Consider the following 18,151-nt stretch of genomic DNA (forward strand, 5'->3'; position numbering starts at 1 on the left):
TTCGAGTATTTTTTATATACCGCCCTAGTGATTCAATTTAATCAATTCATATTCACACACAGTCATATTGCACGTTGCTCATTAACGTTATTAATATTTTTGGGATCAATACTTTTTAGACTGCCTATTAGATATACACACTTTACGTGATAACTAGTACCCAAAACCTTAACAGCGAATCTTCCTTCACCTACGTTATGTGTTAATTTCACACCCGAGGGTATATTTAGAAAAAAAGAAAAAAAAAACACACAAATGCCAAAATAACCGTACAACTAGACGTATACGAAATTATTTTACGTATACACATTGTATTTGATACAATATATGCCAGCACAACATATGTATGCATGCATACGAAAATTTAATGGTATTTGAGGCGCATTGACATTGACTCTGAAAATATCAGCAGATATATTTAAGGTACAGAAAGTACAAAAGACAAGCGGAGAGGTGAGATGCTGAGAGGAAATTAAAATGGAATAAAAAAAATAAAAAAAAACACAGTAAGTACGCAAAGATAAGACCTTGTACTTGTTGGAAGAGACTATAACACACGATGACATTGACAGTAAGTAAAGCTTTTATGGTTAATGTTATTGTCGTTGTTGTTGTTATTGTTTTTTTTTTTTTTGTTTTGTATTATAGCTGTTGATATTATTATTTTGGGAAACTTGACCTGCTTTTTATTTTTTTTTTTCTTATTTTTTTTTTGCTTTTTGTTTTTCTCTTTGAATTAACCAGAGTCATGAAGAGAGCGAAAGAAAGAAAGAGAGAGCAAGAGAAGAGCTTTCTTGCGGATTATCTCCGTATTTCTCTTGCATGCTTGCTTTCTATCATTTATAGATTTAGTGAATATATATAGATATATATAGATATATAATATAACATATGTGTGTATATATGTTATATATATATACGCTCTTCGTACGAAAATTGTACGAAAAATAAATTAGAAGCAATTGCTAAGCAGCAGAAAACATTTTGAAACGAGTTGCCCAACCGTACGGATATACTAGTCCGGGGACAAAATGTTAGGAAAAGAAAATTTTTCTCCTTTTTTTCTTTTCTGTTTTTTTTAATGTAAATTTTAAAAAAGTAAAATAAAACAGATAAAAACCTCCCCCCCCCAAAAAAAAAACAAATATAATAAAATAAAGTTCTTGTTTTTATCGTATAAAAAATAATTTTAAAATATTACGAAATAAAAATATAAGTGATTTTATTTAAAACAAAAAAAAAAAAAACTACGCACTTTACAGTTAATGTTTTGAAAGAACTAAAAATTTATAGTAAAAAAAAAAAATAAATAAATAAATAAAAAAAAAAAATTTTTATTTCTTTTTTCTTTTTTTTTTGGAAGAACAGAAAAATCTATATATGAAGAGAATGTATGTAAACATATGTTACGAATAAAAAGAAAAAAAATGTGAAATTAGAAAAAAAGGAAAAAGTAAAAGTACAAGAGAGCAACAACAAAGACGGTTAGACAAACACAAAGTAAAGTTAAGTAGATGTCGCGAAATGTTGAAATAAATAAATAAATAAAAAAAAAAATTTTAAGAAAAAAAAGTTCCTAAAAGCTATTAATGATAATGATGATGATGATAATGACGAAAAAAAGAGCAGAGCAGCAATAACGATACATTAATAATATAACCTATGCTCGCATATATAAAAACTCGATTAACTGTTGCTTTTTTCCCTCTTATGATGTTAGCGAACAGCAGCAATCAAACGTCGATAGTGTTAATAATGCATAAGTAAATATGTGCGTTTAACGTCAACACATATTACTTTTTACACATGTGTATGTTTACATCTACACATCGTAAACCTTATCTCAAAGTAAAATTAATTCCCAAAAACAAAAGCTCATTTTGTTGTGAGCGCAATCGTTTTAACTTAAGCCCAACGATTAGTTTAATGTGCGTCTTTATAAGAAATCATTAGACAAAAACAACAACAAAAAAAAAAAAAAGAAAAGAAAAACTACTTCAAGTGTTTTAACTTTAACTCGTATAATAGTTAATGACTCCTTTCTTCTTTTTTTTTTTTTCTTCTATAAACATATGTATATATGTATATATGCACATACAGCATATGCGTATGTTTACATTGGTAGTGTCGTTTAACCCAACATTTTCACTTATAATATACACAGTAAAATTTTGTTAAAATTTTAATATTCAATATAAGTTGTGTGCGTGTATCGCTCTCCTTTTCACCTTCTCTCTCTGTATTTGTTTATTTTTGAAGTCTCTCTTAATTTTAATGAATGGTCTTCAACTGTGATATAATGTGCGTATCGATTTACTTAAAACAATAGCAACAACAAAAACCGAAAATAAATATAAACAACAAAAACCTAAAAGAAGGCTACAGAAACGGTAGGTGTTTCCTGTGTTTGGATGATAATTGCAAATTGAAAGGTTATAAATTAATTAATTAAAAAAAATACAAATATAATTAACTGAGACCCTTTCTCTTTTTTCTAATTTCGCTGTTTGCCTTTTCTACTCCTTATTTTTTTCCTTTCAGCACTCTTGCCTCTCTTATTTTAACGTCTGCTTCCTCGCCTTCTATTTATTTATTTTTTTTATTACCCATCATTCCCATGACTGTACCTTCTCTTTCTTTCTTTTACCTTCATTTCGCTATTTCGCTATTTCGCTATGCATTTCCTGCCTTTTCTTTTTCTTTGTTTCCTTTTTCCTGTCCTTCCTTTCTTCTCCTTTTCTGACATTAATTCATTCCTTTCCCTTTTTTGGCTTTTTCTTGTCTTTCCTTTTATTTTGTTTTTAACAATAATTCCCTTTTCTTTTTTATCTTTTTCTACGCTCCCTTTTCCTTTCAATTCGCCTCCTGACGTAAACTTCTTTCGCTTTCTTATTTTTTCTATGCTTCGCTTCTTTCTTCTTCTTTATTTCCATCCCAATGTTCTGAGCTTCCTTTTCTTTCCCCTTCCTTCATTACGTTTTTCCTTTTTCCAGTTTTTTCTTTGCTTTGCTTCCATCCCATCCGACGAAATGGTCGAAGGTAACTTAATGGTCGTGGGTTCGATTCTCAAATGCGGTAAAGTTTTTAATAAAAGCTATAGCCTTAGATGTTAATCTAGGCTTTAAGCCTTTAGTCTTCGAAATTATTTCTCTTATTTAGCTTCCTTTCCCTCTTTAGGTATCTCTCTGCTTCCCTTTCTTATATCTCATTGTTTTCGCCCTTCTTTTCTTCTATTGTTTCTATCATTCACCTAAGTTGCTTCTCTGCATTGCTTTGTCTTCCCTTTATTCAAATTATCATTCTTAATGCTTTCCTTTTTTATCTTTCTCTTTACTTGGTTTTTGTTTTTATCTTCTTCTCCTTTTCTTACCTTTCTTCTGCGTCTCTTTTTTCAGATTTTTTTCCTTTAGGTTCTTTACCTTTCTTTTATTTCCCATACTTTCTTACGTTTTTCTTTGTTTCTTTTTCCGTTGGCCTTTCGTTTCTTTCCTTCTTTTAATTTTGTCATTTTCTCTATTATTCATTTCTGGTTTTTAGTCTCTTTGCATTTCACTTTTTTTTTCATTTTGTTTTCATTCCTTTCTTGACTTTTCTTTTCTTTGCTTCTGTTTTTTTCTTTTCATATCTTGTGCTTTCTTTAGCTCCTTCATTCTTTTTTCTTAGTTCTCCCCATTTTTTATATTTTCTTTCTTCATTTTTTGTTTTATCTTCTTTCTTTTCTTGTGCTTTCATTTTTTCCTCATCCTATCCTTTTTTTTACTTTTCTTGTTTCGTCTTTCTACCTTAGGTTCAGTTTTTTGCTTTCCTTTTTCCGAAGAATCTTTTCTTCCGATAAGCTGTTGACTCGTTATCTAAGGTTAAAGGGACGTTTTAAACGATATTTTTTGCCGGTGAATTACCCAAGCGTTGCCTCAGGGCTAAAATCCCTTTCAAAGAGCCTTTTCTTCTGACAAAATTGCCGACGCAGTACCTGTGGACTAAAACCACCCGTAAAAGCCCTTTAGTCCCGATAAATTGCTGACGCACTATCTGTGTGCGTTCAAACAAACAATCCTTCCTTTTGATAAATTGCTGACGAACTGCCTCTAGACTAAAAATCCCTTTAGAGGTCTTGTATTTCTAATAAAAAATTTGATGTCTGAACTAGAACCCCCTTTGAAAGACCTATATTTCGGAAACCTTGCTGATGCTCTTCCAGAGGAGTAAAATTTCTTGCAAACTAGCTTTTCTTCTGATAAATTGCTTACGCACCACCTCTGCACTAGAAATTCCTTTAAAGCCCTTTTATTTCCGATTAAAAGTTGAAACACGGCCTGAGGGCTAAAATATCTTTTAAAAAGACTTTGCTTCTGATAACTTGCTGACGCATCGCCTGGGTACTAAAATCCGTTTAAAAGCCTTCTACTTGTTGGGGCACTGCCTGAGAGTGCAAATCTCTTTTAAAAAACCTTTGCTTCCGATCGATTGCTCATGCATTACCTGAAAACGCAAACCTCTTTCAAAAGATTTTCAATTGTGAAAATTTTACTGACCCAAGAAGAAGAAAATTAGGCAAACATGAAGCCTGCTAAGTCCCTTTATTAACTAAGACTAACAGTTCTTATAGAATATTTTTAATCAAATATTTGAAACGATAGCCTGCTATTCTCTAAAATAGCTGGACTTTCTTTTCCTTAAAAGCTTTCTATTAAAAAAGAGAAGAAAAGATTTAATTCGCATTTTATTGAATTATTATTAGACCGAGTGTTCAAGTGGATAATTCTTGAAATAATTACTTATTTACTTTTGCACCTTTTTGATGCCTGTGCACAAGTGCACACTTTTTTACGTTCGCATGCAGCAACAACAATAAAATTATGACCATTAGCAGGATTTAAAAATAGTTGAAAATCATTTACGTTGTGTAAAGTGTGTTAAACAAGAAAGAGAATGAAAGACCAAAGGACTCTCTCGGTTAAGCAGAATTTCCCTAAGAGTTGTGACCGAAAGGTGGAAAAAAATTAAAAAATGCCTCAAAAAAATATATAGTCACAGAGTACAGAGTAGTAACACAAATATTTCAATTCACTTACTTTTTTATCCGTTTACATACATATATATATATATATTATTTATTTAATTTAAGAAAAAAAAAAAAAAAAAAGAGAAAAAAAATGTTTTGTTAAATATTTATTCAACGATATTATTGTGGGTCTTTCTTTTCACTCGACTGATCTGCTTACGTAGGCAAGCAATGCTTAGAATGCGAAAAGACCTTTAACAATTACGTTTAGCGCTTAATTCCGCTTTAAAGAACATCTTAAGCATTTTTCTTATTTTGTCACTATTTTAACATTGCTTAGCCAGAGCTTGCAAGTGTAAATGACAGTTAGTCAGTTAGTTGTTTTCGCTCATTCATCATTTCAATTCGTTTATATATAATATATATGTATGTAATATATATATATATATATATATATATATATATATATATATATATGTATGCACGTACGTACGTATGTATGTAGGTTGGAAACAGCGTTACCTAAAATGCGCACGATGACCCTTTAAAGCTGTTTCTTGAGATTGCCTATAATAGCATGCTATTCCCCGACACCAGATAAATTTCGCATAGTCTTTGCTACTTATGAGTCCCAATCATATAGAAAAAAAAAAAAAACAGATTAAGGATGACTGACTGTAAACTCTGGCTCTAGAAAATTATTCAGTGGTTGGCTCATTGTGCTTGCGTTTGTTATTTACACACTCGGAAAAACATTACTGGCACTCACTCGTAAAACTGTTGTTGACCTTGAGCAAATCTTTCGCTATTATTTACTTGATATCAACTGCAATTTTAAAATTTTTTCACATTTTCATACAGTTTTTTTTTCTTTTTTGTTTTTATCTCCTCTTCTAGATTAATTTTTTTTTTTTTTTTTTTTTTTTTTTGTTAGCAAAGCGAGCAAGCAAGCAAACAAGTACAGTATGTGACCGACCCATCACAATTGTTAATTAAATTTATTTTTATACACTTAACTAGATTTTTCAAGAAAATATGCTTCTGGAATCATTCTACCCTTTACATATGTATATATGTATTTTTGGTTAGGGTAAGACAATTGGTTAAGTTAGCCATGTCTGTCCGTCTGTTCCTTTATTGATGATAAGTTTAACTAGGTTCTCAGCAGATATTAATTCAAGTTAATCTGAAATCTGATACAAACAGTCGAGAATGCCATTTAAAACTTCAGTATATGTATAGCTCTGAAAAATTGCACCCTTAGGGTGCGTAAAACTTCTTGCTTATTTTTAGCTTTTTTAAACTATAAACTCTTAACTGTTAGGTTTTAAAAATTTTAACCGTAAATAAAACTAACATTAACTAGCATCAAATTAGGTCATAAGTTAGGTTAGGCTAGGTTAGGTTGGTTTGGCACAGTCCTTACGCTAGTTTTGCCCACATTTAAATTGTTAGAAACATTAAAAATAAATAAGGGTAAGAAAAAAATTTAATGGGGTTGACATTAACAACATTTGCATCGCCTGCTTCTGGTCAAACGTAGAGTGTAATACCGCAGAACGTAATAAGCGGTCAGGAGTGTCCATAAGTTAGATGGGGACTCCCGACCGCATGTCGCGGAAGGCTCAAAAGCTTAAGGATGGCGAGACTGTTTCTCCGTCCTTGAATATTCTTGAATGGGCGTATAATATGAGCCCTATTTTGCTTATATGTGGGCATCTTCAGACCAAATGTTGTACGAATATAGAAGAGATTGGAGAAACTATTGTAAGATACACTCAGTTTGTTGTTTCGCATCTCAGCTCTTAGATCGGATATTAGTCGGTCTGGCAAAAAGTGGTCTTAATCTGCAACCTCGCGGTATTTTGCAAAGGTTACAACCTGTCGACGCTATATCAATCATAAGCCTTTTTCCTCGCATAACCCCAATAACTACATCGTTTTTCGAACGTAAGTAAGTCCGTTTTCTCCCCGTTGTCTGCAAAGACTGCATTTTTCCCCCTAGGACATCAATCTTTTCCTTCTTCAAGGTAGACCAGATTTCTTAGATAATAAAGGCAGTCCACCCATGGTAACAACGACTCCTTTGATAGCCGATTGTATGATAGTTAGCCGTAAGAAGAACTAGGAGTGTGAAATTAAAGCAGGAAAGCACTGAATCGTACGTGTTTACGGCGCAAAGTCACAGAGTCGTTCATTGAAGTATTATTGTTAAGATTTGTTAATATTAAAGCCGCCGCACATTTCCTGCATTGTTTCCGTTATACTATGTTCTCTTAATATTCGCAAGAAAAGAAAAAGGGTATGCATTAAATATGATCCTGGAGAGGTAAGAATGTCTACCATATTATTAGTATATAGTCTCTAAATCTAATTAAGAAAGAAGGTCATTGAAAAGATATCTGTCAAATTTGAAACCGAAAAAGCTTTTTCTCAAGTAGATTAACTACTGACGGGTACATCCAATATTTCGTTTAAAAAACGCATTTCAAAGTATTTCGAACGGTATGCTAGCTGCTTGAAAGTATGCTTCTTTTCTTTATAAGAAGAAATATTTTGTTTAAAAATAATTGCAGTCTGTGGATATACTACAAATTTATATAAAATACATATGTATATTAAGAATAAATACAATACAATATGTTTGGACGGGTTTCGCTTTTACTATTCTGCAAATATTCCTCGGCCGATTTGCCTAATTTTCGAGCTCGACTCTGTGAAAGCAAGGGGAACAATTTTCGAACTCTCTTAACTACCTAACGTACTTAGACTGGTATCTTTCTGCTATCTTTAATGAAATACAGAAGGACAAAGGATTTCTTTACAAAAAGACAGAAGGACGGATTAAGGCAATAAGCTTGAAAATAAAGCTTATAAGATTTTTCTCGTTTGTTATAACTTGAAAGCAATGTTTCTATAAACTTAAAAATGTTTTCTTCACAGTTTTAATTCTTTTGAAAATCTTGCTTGCGTTTAATTTCTATTAAATTGCTTTTCCTTTCTTTATGTTTACTGATCGATTTCAAGCTCTTGGAATACATTTCTATTAAAAAATATGTCGTATGATTCTGTTATTAACTTGAAAAATTTTTCATACCCATCATGTTGTGAAATGCATCCGGTAACAACATAATAATATTTTCTCTAAAGAGGAAACAATAAATTACAAAACGAATGCACGTGCGAATAAAGTGTAAGAAAAAAAACCCACAAGTTACTTTTATATTGAATGATGACCAATATGAGTTACAAGTTAAAAAGAAGAAAAAGGAAAAACAAGAAGAAGAAGAAAACAAGAAGCATTTTTATGAGTTCTAAGGATTATGGGTAAAAAACATATTTATACCTTTTAAAGGTCTTCTGATTTGATTGCCTTCGAAAGCGACAGGAAGAGCAAAAGCAAAACAACAACAAAAAAGGGTTGGTTTCGTTTTTTTTCTGTGAGGACAGTAGTAGATAGCGTATAATCAAGTTAATATCCAACCTTCTTGCACCGCCACGTACAAGTTTAATGCTTGAAGCAATGCTAAATTCTCTCTCTCTCTCTCTTTGGAACTTCGTACGCACAAAACCACCTAACGAGTTGAATATAAGCATACCTGTACAGTGTTCAATGCTTTCACTGTTAACACTCGCAAACAACTTTACTCATTTCTATCGCATAAACCCCCAACTATTAAGCGTTCATATACAATCTTAATAACTTTCAGTATAGCTACATAGAGCAATAAAAACTTGCCTATTATCTGCCAGTACTATGTACGTAAGGCCACATGCATTTATAGGGAATTTTTCTCAAGTCCTGCTAAGTCTGTTGCTAACAAATATATCGCAATTTCGAAAATGATGAAACATTAAATTAGTTTACTCTCATTGAAGGCAACGAATGATGCATTTGACCGTCAATCTGCCTGTCGTGATGGATTTAAATGAAGTCTTTGCTTGCACTTTTTGTTTTTATACATATGTATACATTTGAAAAAGCTTTACGTACGTTTGCATTCACTTATGCAAAATATTTATATACATCTACGATTTCAATTAATGTGCAGTTGCAATAAATACACGAATTGACGATAGACAGCATTTTGAATATGCAAACAGGTGTCCTGCTATCAGATGATTACAAGCGGTCTAGCGATCAGGTTTATAGTGCAACATTTTTGGCGGTTTGTTTATTTATTTTTTCTTTTTAATCGGCCTAATTAAACGACGAATTAATTTAAAGTGATGTAAACAAATTAAAATAGAAAATAAAAAACCGGAATTAAGTTGAAAAAGAAAAATGTGTTAAAAATATTATTTAAAAGAGCAATTAATCATAAATTAAAAAATAAATAAATAAAAAAAAAAAAAAATCATAAAATTCTGGCTTTTAAAGACTAGTGACATTATATATATATATATAGATTTTCTTTTTTTTTATTTTCCAAATACAAGGCGAAAAATGCTTGGACAAAAGCTAACAACAAATACACTTTTTTTAATTATCATCTTTATACGTTAAAATATGAAATAATTGACAATTTTAAAATAATACATAATTGGCTCCTAAAAGCTAGCAACAGTAAACGGGAAACATGGATATTCAGATCCAAAGGGAGCTTTCTTTCTACTTGAAAACAAAATTTCCTTTTTTCTTATTTAAATGAAACGAAATAAGTGCATCTTGACCGGGCCGAGCGAATAACGATGGTTATCTTAAGGTTTCAGATGATACTAGAAATCTTAATGTAACAGCTGCTATTAGATGTTCCGTGAGATTCGTCAGTCTTTTCAGCTATCGTGGACTTAGCACATTCATAGAAAGTTCAAGTTTATTGTAACCATTATCCAAGAAGGAGCATATACTAATTTAATCATTCCAGTTATAAGGATCATGTAAGATACCTCACGTTAGAGCACAAACCTTTCGTGACTTATCCGTCCGTACATCCTTCCGATAATGGAAGACTCTGAAGATCACAAAATTGGAAAAAAAACTGAAAGCAGAGCTAACATTTGCCCTTGCAGTAGTTGTCAATGCCCCGTAACTAGTAAGAAACGAATATAAGCGGAATTTCATATATTTGGAGTTAGGTTTTATAATTCTGTCTATTTAATTGCCATATAGTCAAATACTTAAGAAAGATGATAATCAAATCTCGGCTTGAACTCCTATCGCGATAGACTATACTTTAATTGCAATTAGTGTGCAGTCATAGCTGCAATGAGTGCCCGGCCGATAAAGTCGTAGCATAAAGATCTAGCGACCGCTCTCTAGATCTCCCAACCGACCACCATTACGATGTACATAAATACAAACATACGTACATATATATATATGCATATACATATGGTAGTATATATATATATATTTATATACACACATAAAGATGCATGCATGTGTATGTATGCGTGTTAATGTACCTGTGTACTTAAGCATATGCTTGCACTCATCGCTTACACCTTCATCTAATCCCTTTAAATATCTATGGCAATTAATTTTAATGAAATCCTCCACCCATAAGTAGGCTACAAAGAATCAATTTAATTAGCTCTAAAAAATATACCACTATTAGAATTATTAAATTCTTAGTCAAGTGTGCTTGAAACTGAAATAAAAAACGAAAGCCAAAAAATGCAATAAGGTATAAACTAATTTCAAATAAAATAAAACTAAATTTGAAAACAATATTTGCTCTTAATAAAATATGAATTTTTGATTTTAAGCATAATTGAATTAAACCGTTTTGTTTTTTTAAACGTAAATCGTTTTCGTTAAGTGTTTTGTGCACAAGAAATAATAGTATAATGAAATTGTCAACAACTAATGAGTGGTTGCATAGAAATGCAATTGAAATGCTTTTAGGCGTAGAATTTATTGACGAATATGTAAGCAAATAGAAGTATGAAAGTGTTAATAAATGAATAGGATTCGATTAAAGTGAGAAAGCTAAACTCGCCTATAGGCAAGGCTTGAATAACCACTAAATCATGTTTTATTTTTCTTTCCACAGTTTCTCTTATTCAGTGTCATATCAAAATTTACTTTATTAATATTTAGATAGCTTTGATTAATAAATGTTAATTTGAAATTTATTAAATAATTCAATTGCAACTACAATGGTATCAAAACTTTGTCGACAACCTTCTGAAGGCATTTCTTAAGAAAAAAAAAAACAAGAAAAAACATTATACCGGGACACGCTCCACCATCAAATATCTTGCACCACCTCGCTTAATATAGTTATTCATATAACAGCAACGAGCTGTATGGGATGGGGTCGAAAGAACAGTCCGGTTCTTCCTTGGATCAAACCATTGTGGCCTATACGTTGAAAACTAAAAGACAAACAGACCTATAGACAAGCTTAGATCGATTTAATAATGAAAGATATGGTCGCTCAAGTCCTATATCCGTACAAAGTTAATACAGGCTTGTACTACAACTGGTGTGAGGTATAAAAGTTGAATTTATTCTTCTACTTTTCACTGCTAAGAATTATATAAACAATAGTCCCTTACTAAGCGAGAATTACGTAATTTTAATTAACAAAAAAAGTTAATCGGACATTACGCTCAATGCATAGACAATGTAATCCCTTTGTATACTTTCTCACAGTAAATAATTTTACAATAAATAAGAAAAGGATAATCATGACTTTACCAACATTCCAATAATATTTTCCCTTAACGTTGTTAAAGTGCTTCCTGTGTTCACAAATAATATGCGAATGAATAACTTTTCTTTTTTTTTCAATAATTTCATTTTAAGTTTAAAACACACACTGATAAATACTTTTAAACTCGCTTTAGATAAGCTGCTGTGTGTGGAATAATTGCAATTTTTCTGCTTTATTGAAATATTTTAGTCTGCAGCGAACGTTTAAACATCCAATAAGTTATAAGAAACAAAAATAAATAAAAAATATAAAAAAAAAAAAAAGAAAAACAAAAAACTTTCTATAACAGATGGAATATCTTTTTCCATAAAATCGAATAAATTATGGGGAAATATTATTTTTAATATTGCAAATAAACGCGAGAAAAGATTAACATTTAAAAGGATGTTCGAGTTTTAAAATCGCTCATTACCGTTCTGTGAACAGTTGCAACATAACGGAATTTTAGGCTTTTATCACTTTCGAATTCTGCAGCAGACTTTTGAGTGCTAATTAAAAACTTTTTCTTGTTTAAACATAACAAAGTTAAGCAATGATATTAAAATTTAAATACCAAGAATTATTTCAAACATTTACTAAAGTATACTTTTGGGATTTAATAATAATCTAATTCATTACTAATCAACTCATTAGAAGCATTTTATTTTTAAATCTTAAGCTAAAGCAAAGTATACTTTGAGGATTTAATTTTATACAAATTCATTAGCCGACTTTTCAATGCCTTAGAAATCCTATTTCTTTTTTAAGGACTAAAGGTTTTTTTTTTTTAAAGAAATAGTTTTAAGATAAAAAGTTACAGTTTTAAGAAAATAATGAAATTATTTTAAATTCATTTCAATATGTTATTGCTTTTTATTTCTCGTTACATAAGATGGACTTGACTGTTTCTCCCGAATTGGAAGATTTAATCAAATGCAGTAGCTGTAACTTGCCATTTAACGATAATGATGCCGTGCCAAAAATATTCGATTGTCGTCATTATTTTTGCCTCAAATGTGTCAATTCAGTATTATGTGAAAATCGTAACGAAAAAGTTGGTAACGGAGCTAGTGGTAACAGCGGTTGCATAAGCAACGCTACCGATGTAGCATTCTGTATACACTGTTGGAAGCGTACAGAATTTCGTGGTGGTACAAAATCACTCGGCGAACAATTGCCTACACATAAAGCGATTTTGTATTTAATTAAACATTTCCATGGTTTAACATTGAATCCTTATCTAAACGGTAAATGCTTAAGCAATGGTTTTGTGGGAGAAAATAATTCAAGTTTAAGTAATGTAAAGAACGCGAATGAAATTGTAAATGGTAATTGCGATAAGACACGTTCAGATTCATTGGCTTCAACTAATTCTATTGGCGTAAATCTTAACACTGACAGTAGTACAACAACTAATTTAGTTAGCAATGGCAACAATAATCAAATGAACGGCTTTGAACGTAAGACTCCAGCAGAGAATTGTTTAATTCATGCGATGCCTAATACGTTGTGGTGCAATTCATGCAATGAAGTGTTATGTCGTGGCTGCGCAGCCGGCGAAGAGCATCGCAGTCATGTTGTCAAAAATCAAATCGAGGCTAAAGAATTTATTCAGGGTGAAATTGCTCAAGAGCTAAAGTATATACAAAAATCTATGGATGATGTTCAACATTTAATGACAAAGCAACGCAATTTTTTAGTCAAGATATTGGAATGTTGTTCGGCATTGAAAACTCATATCGAAACGGAATTAGTTAATCAACGATTAGCTTTAGAGATGGTCGAGCTAAGGGATATATTGGGTAAATTTCAATTGTGCTTAGAAATGTTAGATCAGCAAACGCCAAAAGAAGCTTTAGATTTGTATGCTTCGGTGCAAGGTGAAAAATTACGTTTGACTTTGAAGCAAAGAGAAGTGTTCCTACAATGTAAATTAAATGAAGTAATGCGTTCGTGTAGCTATCTCTTCGATTATGATGTCCTTAAGCAAATACTAATGCAATTGCATAACTGCGGTGGCGGTCATATGATGGGTGAAGTTTTCGGTAAAAGTAACCAACAACAGGAACCGAACGGTTTATTATTGTTAACCAACTATTGTGTGGCTCAACTCTATACGCGACAAATAATGATTAGAAAACAACAAATGCAAATACAACAGCAACACCGCCAACAACAGTTGCAATTCCCTTCCAAGACTTTGGCAGCAATTCAACAAAATTCCTCATCGAATTTGCCTAATACGCTGTTACAAACGATGATCTCAAATGTAAATATGCCACCGGGTCTAAATGGCCACATCAATAGTAATACTAACAATAATAATAATAATAATAATAATAATAATAATAATAATAGCAACGGCAACAACAGTAATAACAAGAATTTATTAAATCGACACTTAAATCAAACCACCAGCTACGCTCAGGCTTTATTACAAAATCACAGTACAAATCATCATCATCTTCATCATCAGCAATCACAACAACAACAACAACAACAGCAGCAACAACAACAACTGCAACCATCACAACATGCCTCTGCGCAACATACACAAATATTTGGTCAACAAAAGTCATACGCTGATGTTACTTTAAACAAACAACAGGCCAATAAAGGTTATCCCGATTTAATAACACCGGCCACAAACTCTACAGTATCCACTACTTTGAATTTATTAAGTCATTCTTCGACAACAACAACAACAACTACCAACAACAATAATTATTTTTATGCTACAACAGCTGCCAATAACGATTTAAACGGCTTAGCTTTGTCATTAAATCAATTGCAACAGCAACAACAACAGCAGCAGCAGCAGCAGCAACAGCAGCAACAACAACAACAACATCAAGCGACTTCATTGCTTAGCAATCCGAATCTACATATTTATCCCGTTTATTATTTTAATATCGAAATAAATAGTCAGGCAGCCGGTCGCATACTTATCGAAGTACGCAGCGACGTGGCCCCGAAAATGGCTAAAAATTTTAATGCTCTCGTTAACCATGAGCTGGGCTATGGCTATAAAGGCTGCCATATATTTCAATGCTGGGAAAATGAAAGTATTATTACTGGCGATTTTGAGCACAACAATGGTCGGGGAGGTCGTTCCGTATACGATGAAGGTTACTTTATGCCTGACGATACAAAAATTTTGGCAGTACGCGGCGCTGTTGGAATGCGTAGAAGTCAGCGACGTCATGATAATTTAGGTTTAGTCGGTTCACAATTTCGAATTATTTTACGGGAAATGCGTTGTTTTACGGGCATATTTGCTTTCGTCGTTGACGGCCTCGATTTGGTGGATAAAATTTCTCAAACCGGTGACACGTCGGGAAAACCGAAAAGTAACGTTATTGTAGTTAGTTGCGGTAAATATCAATTGAATTAAGAATGAAAAAAAAAAAAAAAAAAAAAAAAAAAAAAAAAAAAACTATATATAATATTACGTATTATCAACTATCAGAATCGAAATTATTTCTCTCTCTTCCTCCTATTCTTGACTTTCGAGATCTATTAATATGTTAATCCAGTAGTGATTACTTCAACAGCGCTGAAGTAATCTAAAGAAGGTTTTCGGTGTATATTTTATTGCAGATCGATTCTCTCTCGATCCTATCAAAGAGCGAACTGCTTGTGAGCTAAGCGACCTGAATGCCTTGTAATATTTCCCTGCAAAGCCTTTGGGAAAATCATACATTCCCTAGAGTCCAATTTATATATAGACCAAGTCGGTTGAGTTGGAAAGGTTCAGTTGCCTTTCCTATCAATTCCATATGGCATACGAAAAATGTTGCCTTTAACACAAACCTTTGATCCATATCTAAATCCTTTCTTTTCTAATTTTTAATGCAGCCGCTTAAGCTGCTACATAGCGCGTCTTACTTTATTCCCGCAATTTCACTTAGATAAACGAATTATGATAAAAATAATAAAAATACATTTCACTATTTTGCAATGAACCCTTTTCAAGAATAGTTCCCATTTTAAAAGAGATGAATTAGATGCGGGCAGTGTGTGTCCTTTGAAAAACTTAATTTGAAAAAATTTGTTGATACAGTCGGGCCAGGCTGGCCGTTAAACACTCTACACCACAACCCTTTACTATAGCAACCAATTCAAAATCACTCTTCGAATTTTCGCTGTCTGTCTTGCTTTTTTGTGCTCACAGTTCGTAATATTTGACATGTTTTGATGAAAGTTCGTACATCGATATGCTTTGCCACAAGGACGAATACTATTGAAAATAATTCGGGTCAGACCACTTTTTCAAATACTTCACCTAAAACACCTTATTTTGAAAACCATATTCAGCGTAACGGCTTAGGATATTTCACCATGGGCCAAATATATATTTTGCTATGTTTATCATCACTTATTAAAAATATAAACCTTTTTCTCATACAAAAGCTTGCTTCTCACCACAACCCTCGTATGAGGTGGGCTACGAAAATGGACCTATTGACCTAAATTTGACTTAGTTGATTTTTACGTCAAAGTACTGTCTTGTTCCCAACTATCACAGTGAAATACGAACCATTATATCATTTGTCATCTAACGATATATATACGATTCGTTGGAACAGTTATGTAGGAAGTGGATTTGAAACATTGGCCCATCCAAAATTTTCACTTCAAGTTATTAACCAGCGATTTTCGTCGAGATATATTCAACATTTTTTTTTGATAACATTCTACCAAAGGGGTTCGATAAGAAAAGTGGTCGCAAGAATAGTCCGATCCAATCCATTTTCAATAGCATTCGTCCCTGTGGCAACACATGTCGGTGTGCGAAATTTCGTCAATATATCGCAACCATTGCGACATGTACGTTGAACACAAGACGGACGGATGGATAGACAAACCATTTGTTATTGCTATATTTTCGTTTCAAAGCAAAACGTTAGGAAATCCTATATATAATTTATGCTAGACTATCCCTCCTCTGCATCACCTGACATTCCAGAATTAATTGGCTTAACTCTCTTGTAATGGTTTGCCTATGGTATGGAAGAAGTGTCATTAGTACAGGGAGAAAAAAAAACCAAACTCTCGTTTACCTTTGCTACGAAAATGTCGGCGTTTGACTGCGCTATCTCTAATACAAAAAATAAATTGGTTGGATTACTTTAGCTTTGAGTTGAGAGCAAAATCTTCTTCTTTTTTTATATTTTTAATAGCAGGCATCTAAAGTCAAAGTGCGAGAGATATTAAACCACCCAATGTTTCTAGAAGTCTAGGGCCGATCTTTAGGTAAACGTACTGAAAGCAAGGTTATAGTAGGAAAGTCCAACTTTATAGTCAGTATTTTTAACAATGAGCTTAGGCGAATATAAACGACCATCTAATAATTTTATTTTTAATCTATCAAGACTTAACTAAACACCTCAATGAACTTCGAACGATTTTCGAATAGAAATAATCTTTTTTTTTTATTCTTTCAGACAAGCATTTTTGTTCCACCCTCTCTATATATAATATATAACAATTTTATATATTTCTTGATATATTGAATTTAAAATTAAATTGTTATTCTTTACTGTTAGTTAGTTAATTAGAAATTATCATCTTCTCCTGCCTATTCGGGCAGAGTTGCATTTTCATTAAACGTTTACTGAAAAATACTGCTAAAGCTAATGTTTTTTGATAAGATTAGGTTATTAAGGGAAACGTTTTCACCGCATTACTGGTAAACCCAGCGATAAAGTGATTTTAAAGGCCATTGAAAAAAATGAATAAATAAATAAACAAACGATAAAAAGAAACTTTTTTTGTAAAAAAAAAAAAAAAAATCTACGCACTCTACTTAGTTAGAAAACGTTTAACTTTAAAAAAATATACTTTCTACTCGGCACAGAACTTTAAAACAAAAAGAACAGAAATAAAAAAACCAGATGTAATGATGTATAAAAAAACCCATTTCTTTTCAAAGGGGATCAAACCAAGGCCAAAAGAAATTATTTATAACATGAAATGAAATTTTAATTTTTTTTATTATCAAGGCTTCAAGAAAAGGTCCACCAAATTTAATATAGAATGAAATGAAAAAAAAAAAAATCTCTTCCTCTCTAAAACAAAAAAAAAAGTATTTATAAATAATAATAATAATCATAAACAGACAACAAAATGTGTTTAGGGAATTTGTGAAATATATAAAAAATATTACTAAAAATAAATAAATAAATTATTAATCATATAGAGTAAATGTACAAAATATGAAAAGAAAAAAATAAATTGATTTTTTCTTAAAAAAAAATATTTAAAAATATTTGTATAACTGTAAGAAAACATTCTCATCTATAGTTATTACTAAACGATAAAATATAAATAATAATAATAATAAATATTTAGAAAACCAACCTATATATATATATATACATATATATACAATGGTTATAAATGCGCTACAGATATACCTGACAAAGATGAGAGAGAAAATTATTGGAAAATTTAACAAAAAAACAAAAACAAAAAAATATTGAAAACATATTTTCTTAACTTT

At 31.6% G+C, this 18,151-nt stretch overlaps 2 protein-coding genes across 2 annotated transcripts in view; one reads left to right on the forward strand and one right to left on the reverse strand.

The window, feature by feature from the left end:
• Positions 1-18,151, reverse strand: part of LOC119638470 (nuclear protein localization protein 4 homolog) — a 43,637-nt gene that overhangs the window by 11,050 nt on the left and 14,436 nt on the right. The window lies entirely within an intron of this gene.
• LOC119638467 lies at positions 1,388-17,734 on the forward strand. Its single transcript, XM_038035263.1, has 2 exons — positions 1,388-2,390; positions 12,539-17,734. The coding sequence occupies exon 2, from the start codon at positions 12,539-12,541 to the stop codon at positions 15,038-15,040; it is 2,502 nt and encodes an 833-aa protein (XP_037891191.1). The 5' UTR covers positions 1,388-2,390; the 3' UTR covers positions 15,041-17,734.

This window comes from Glossina fuscipes, unplaced genomic scaffold (genome assembly GCF_014805625.2).
Source record: "Glossina fuscipes isolate IAEA_lab_2018 unplaced genomic scaffold, Yale_Gfus_2 90, whole genome shotgun sequence".
Lineage (NCBI taxonomy): Eukaryota > Metazoa > Arthropoda > Insecta > Diptera > Glossinidae > Glossina > Glossina fuscipes.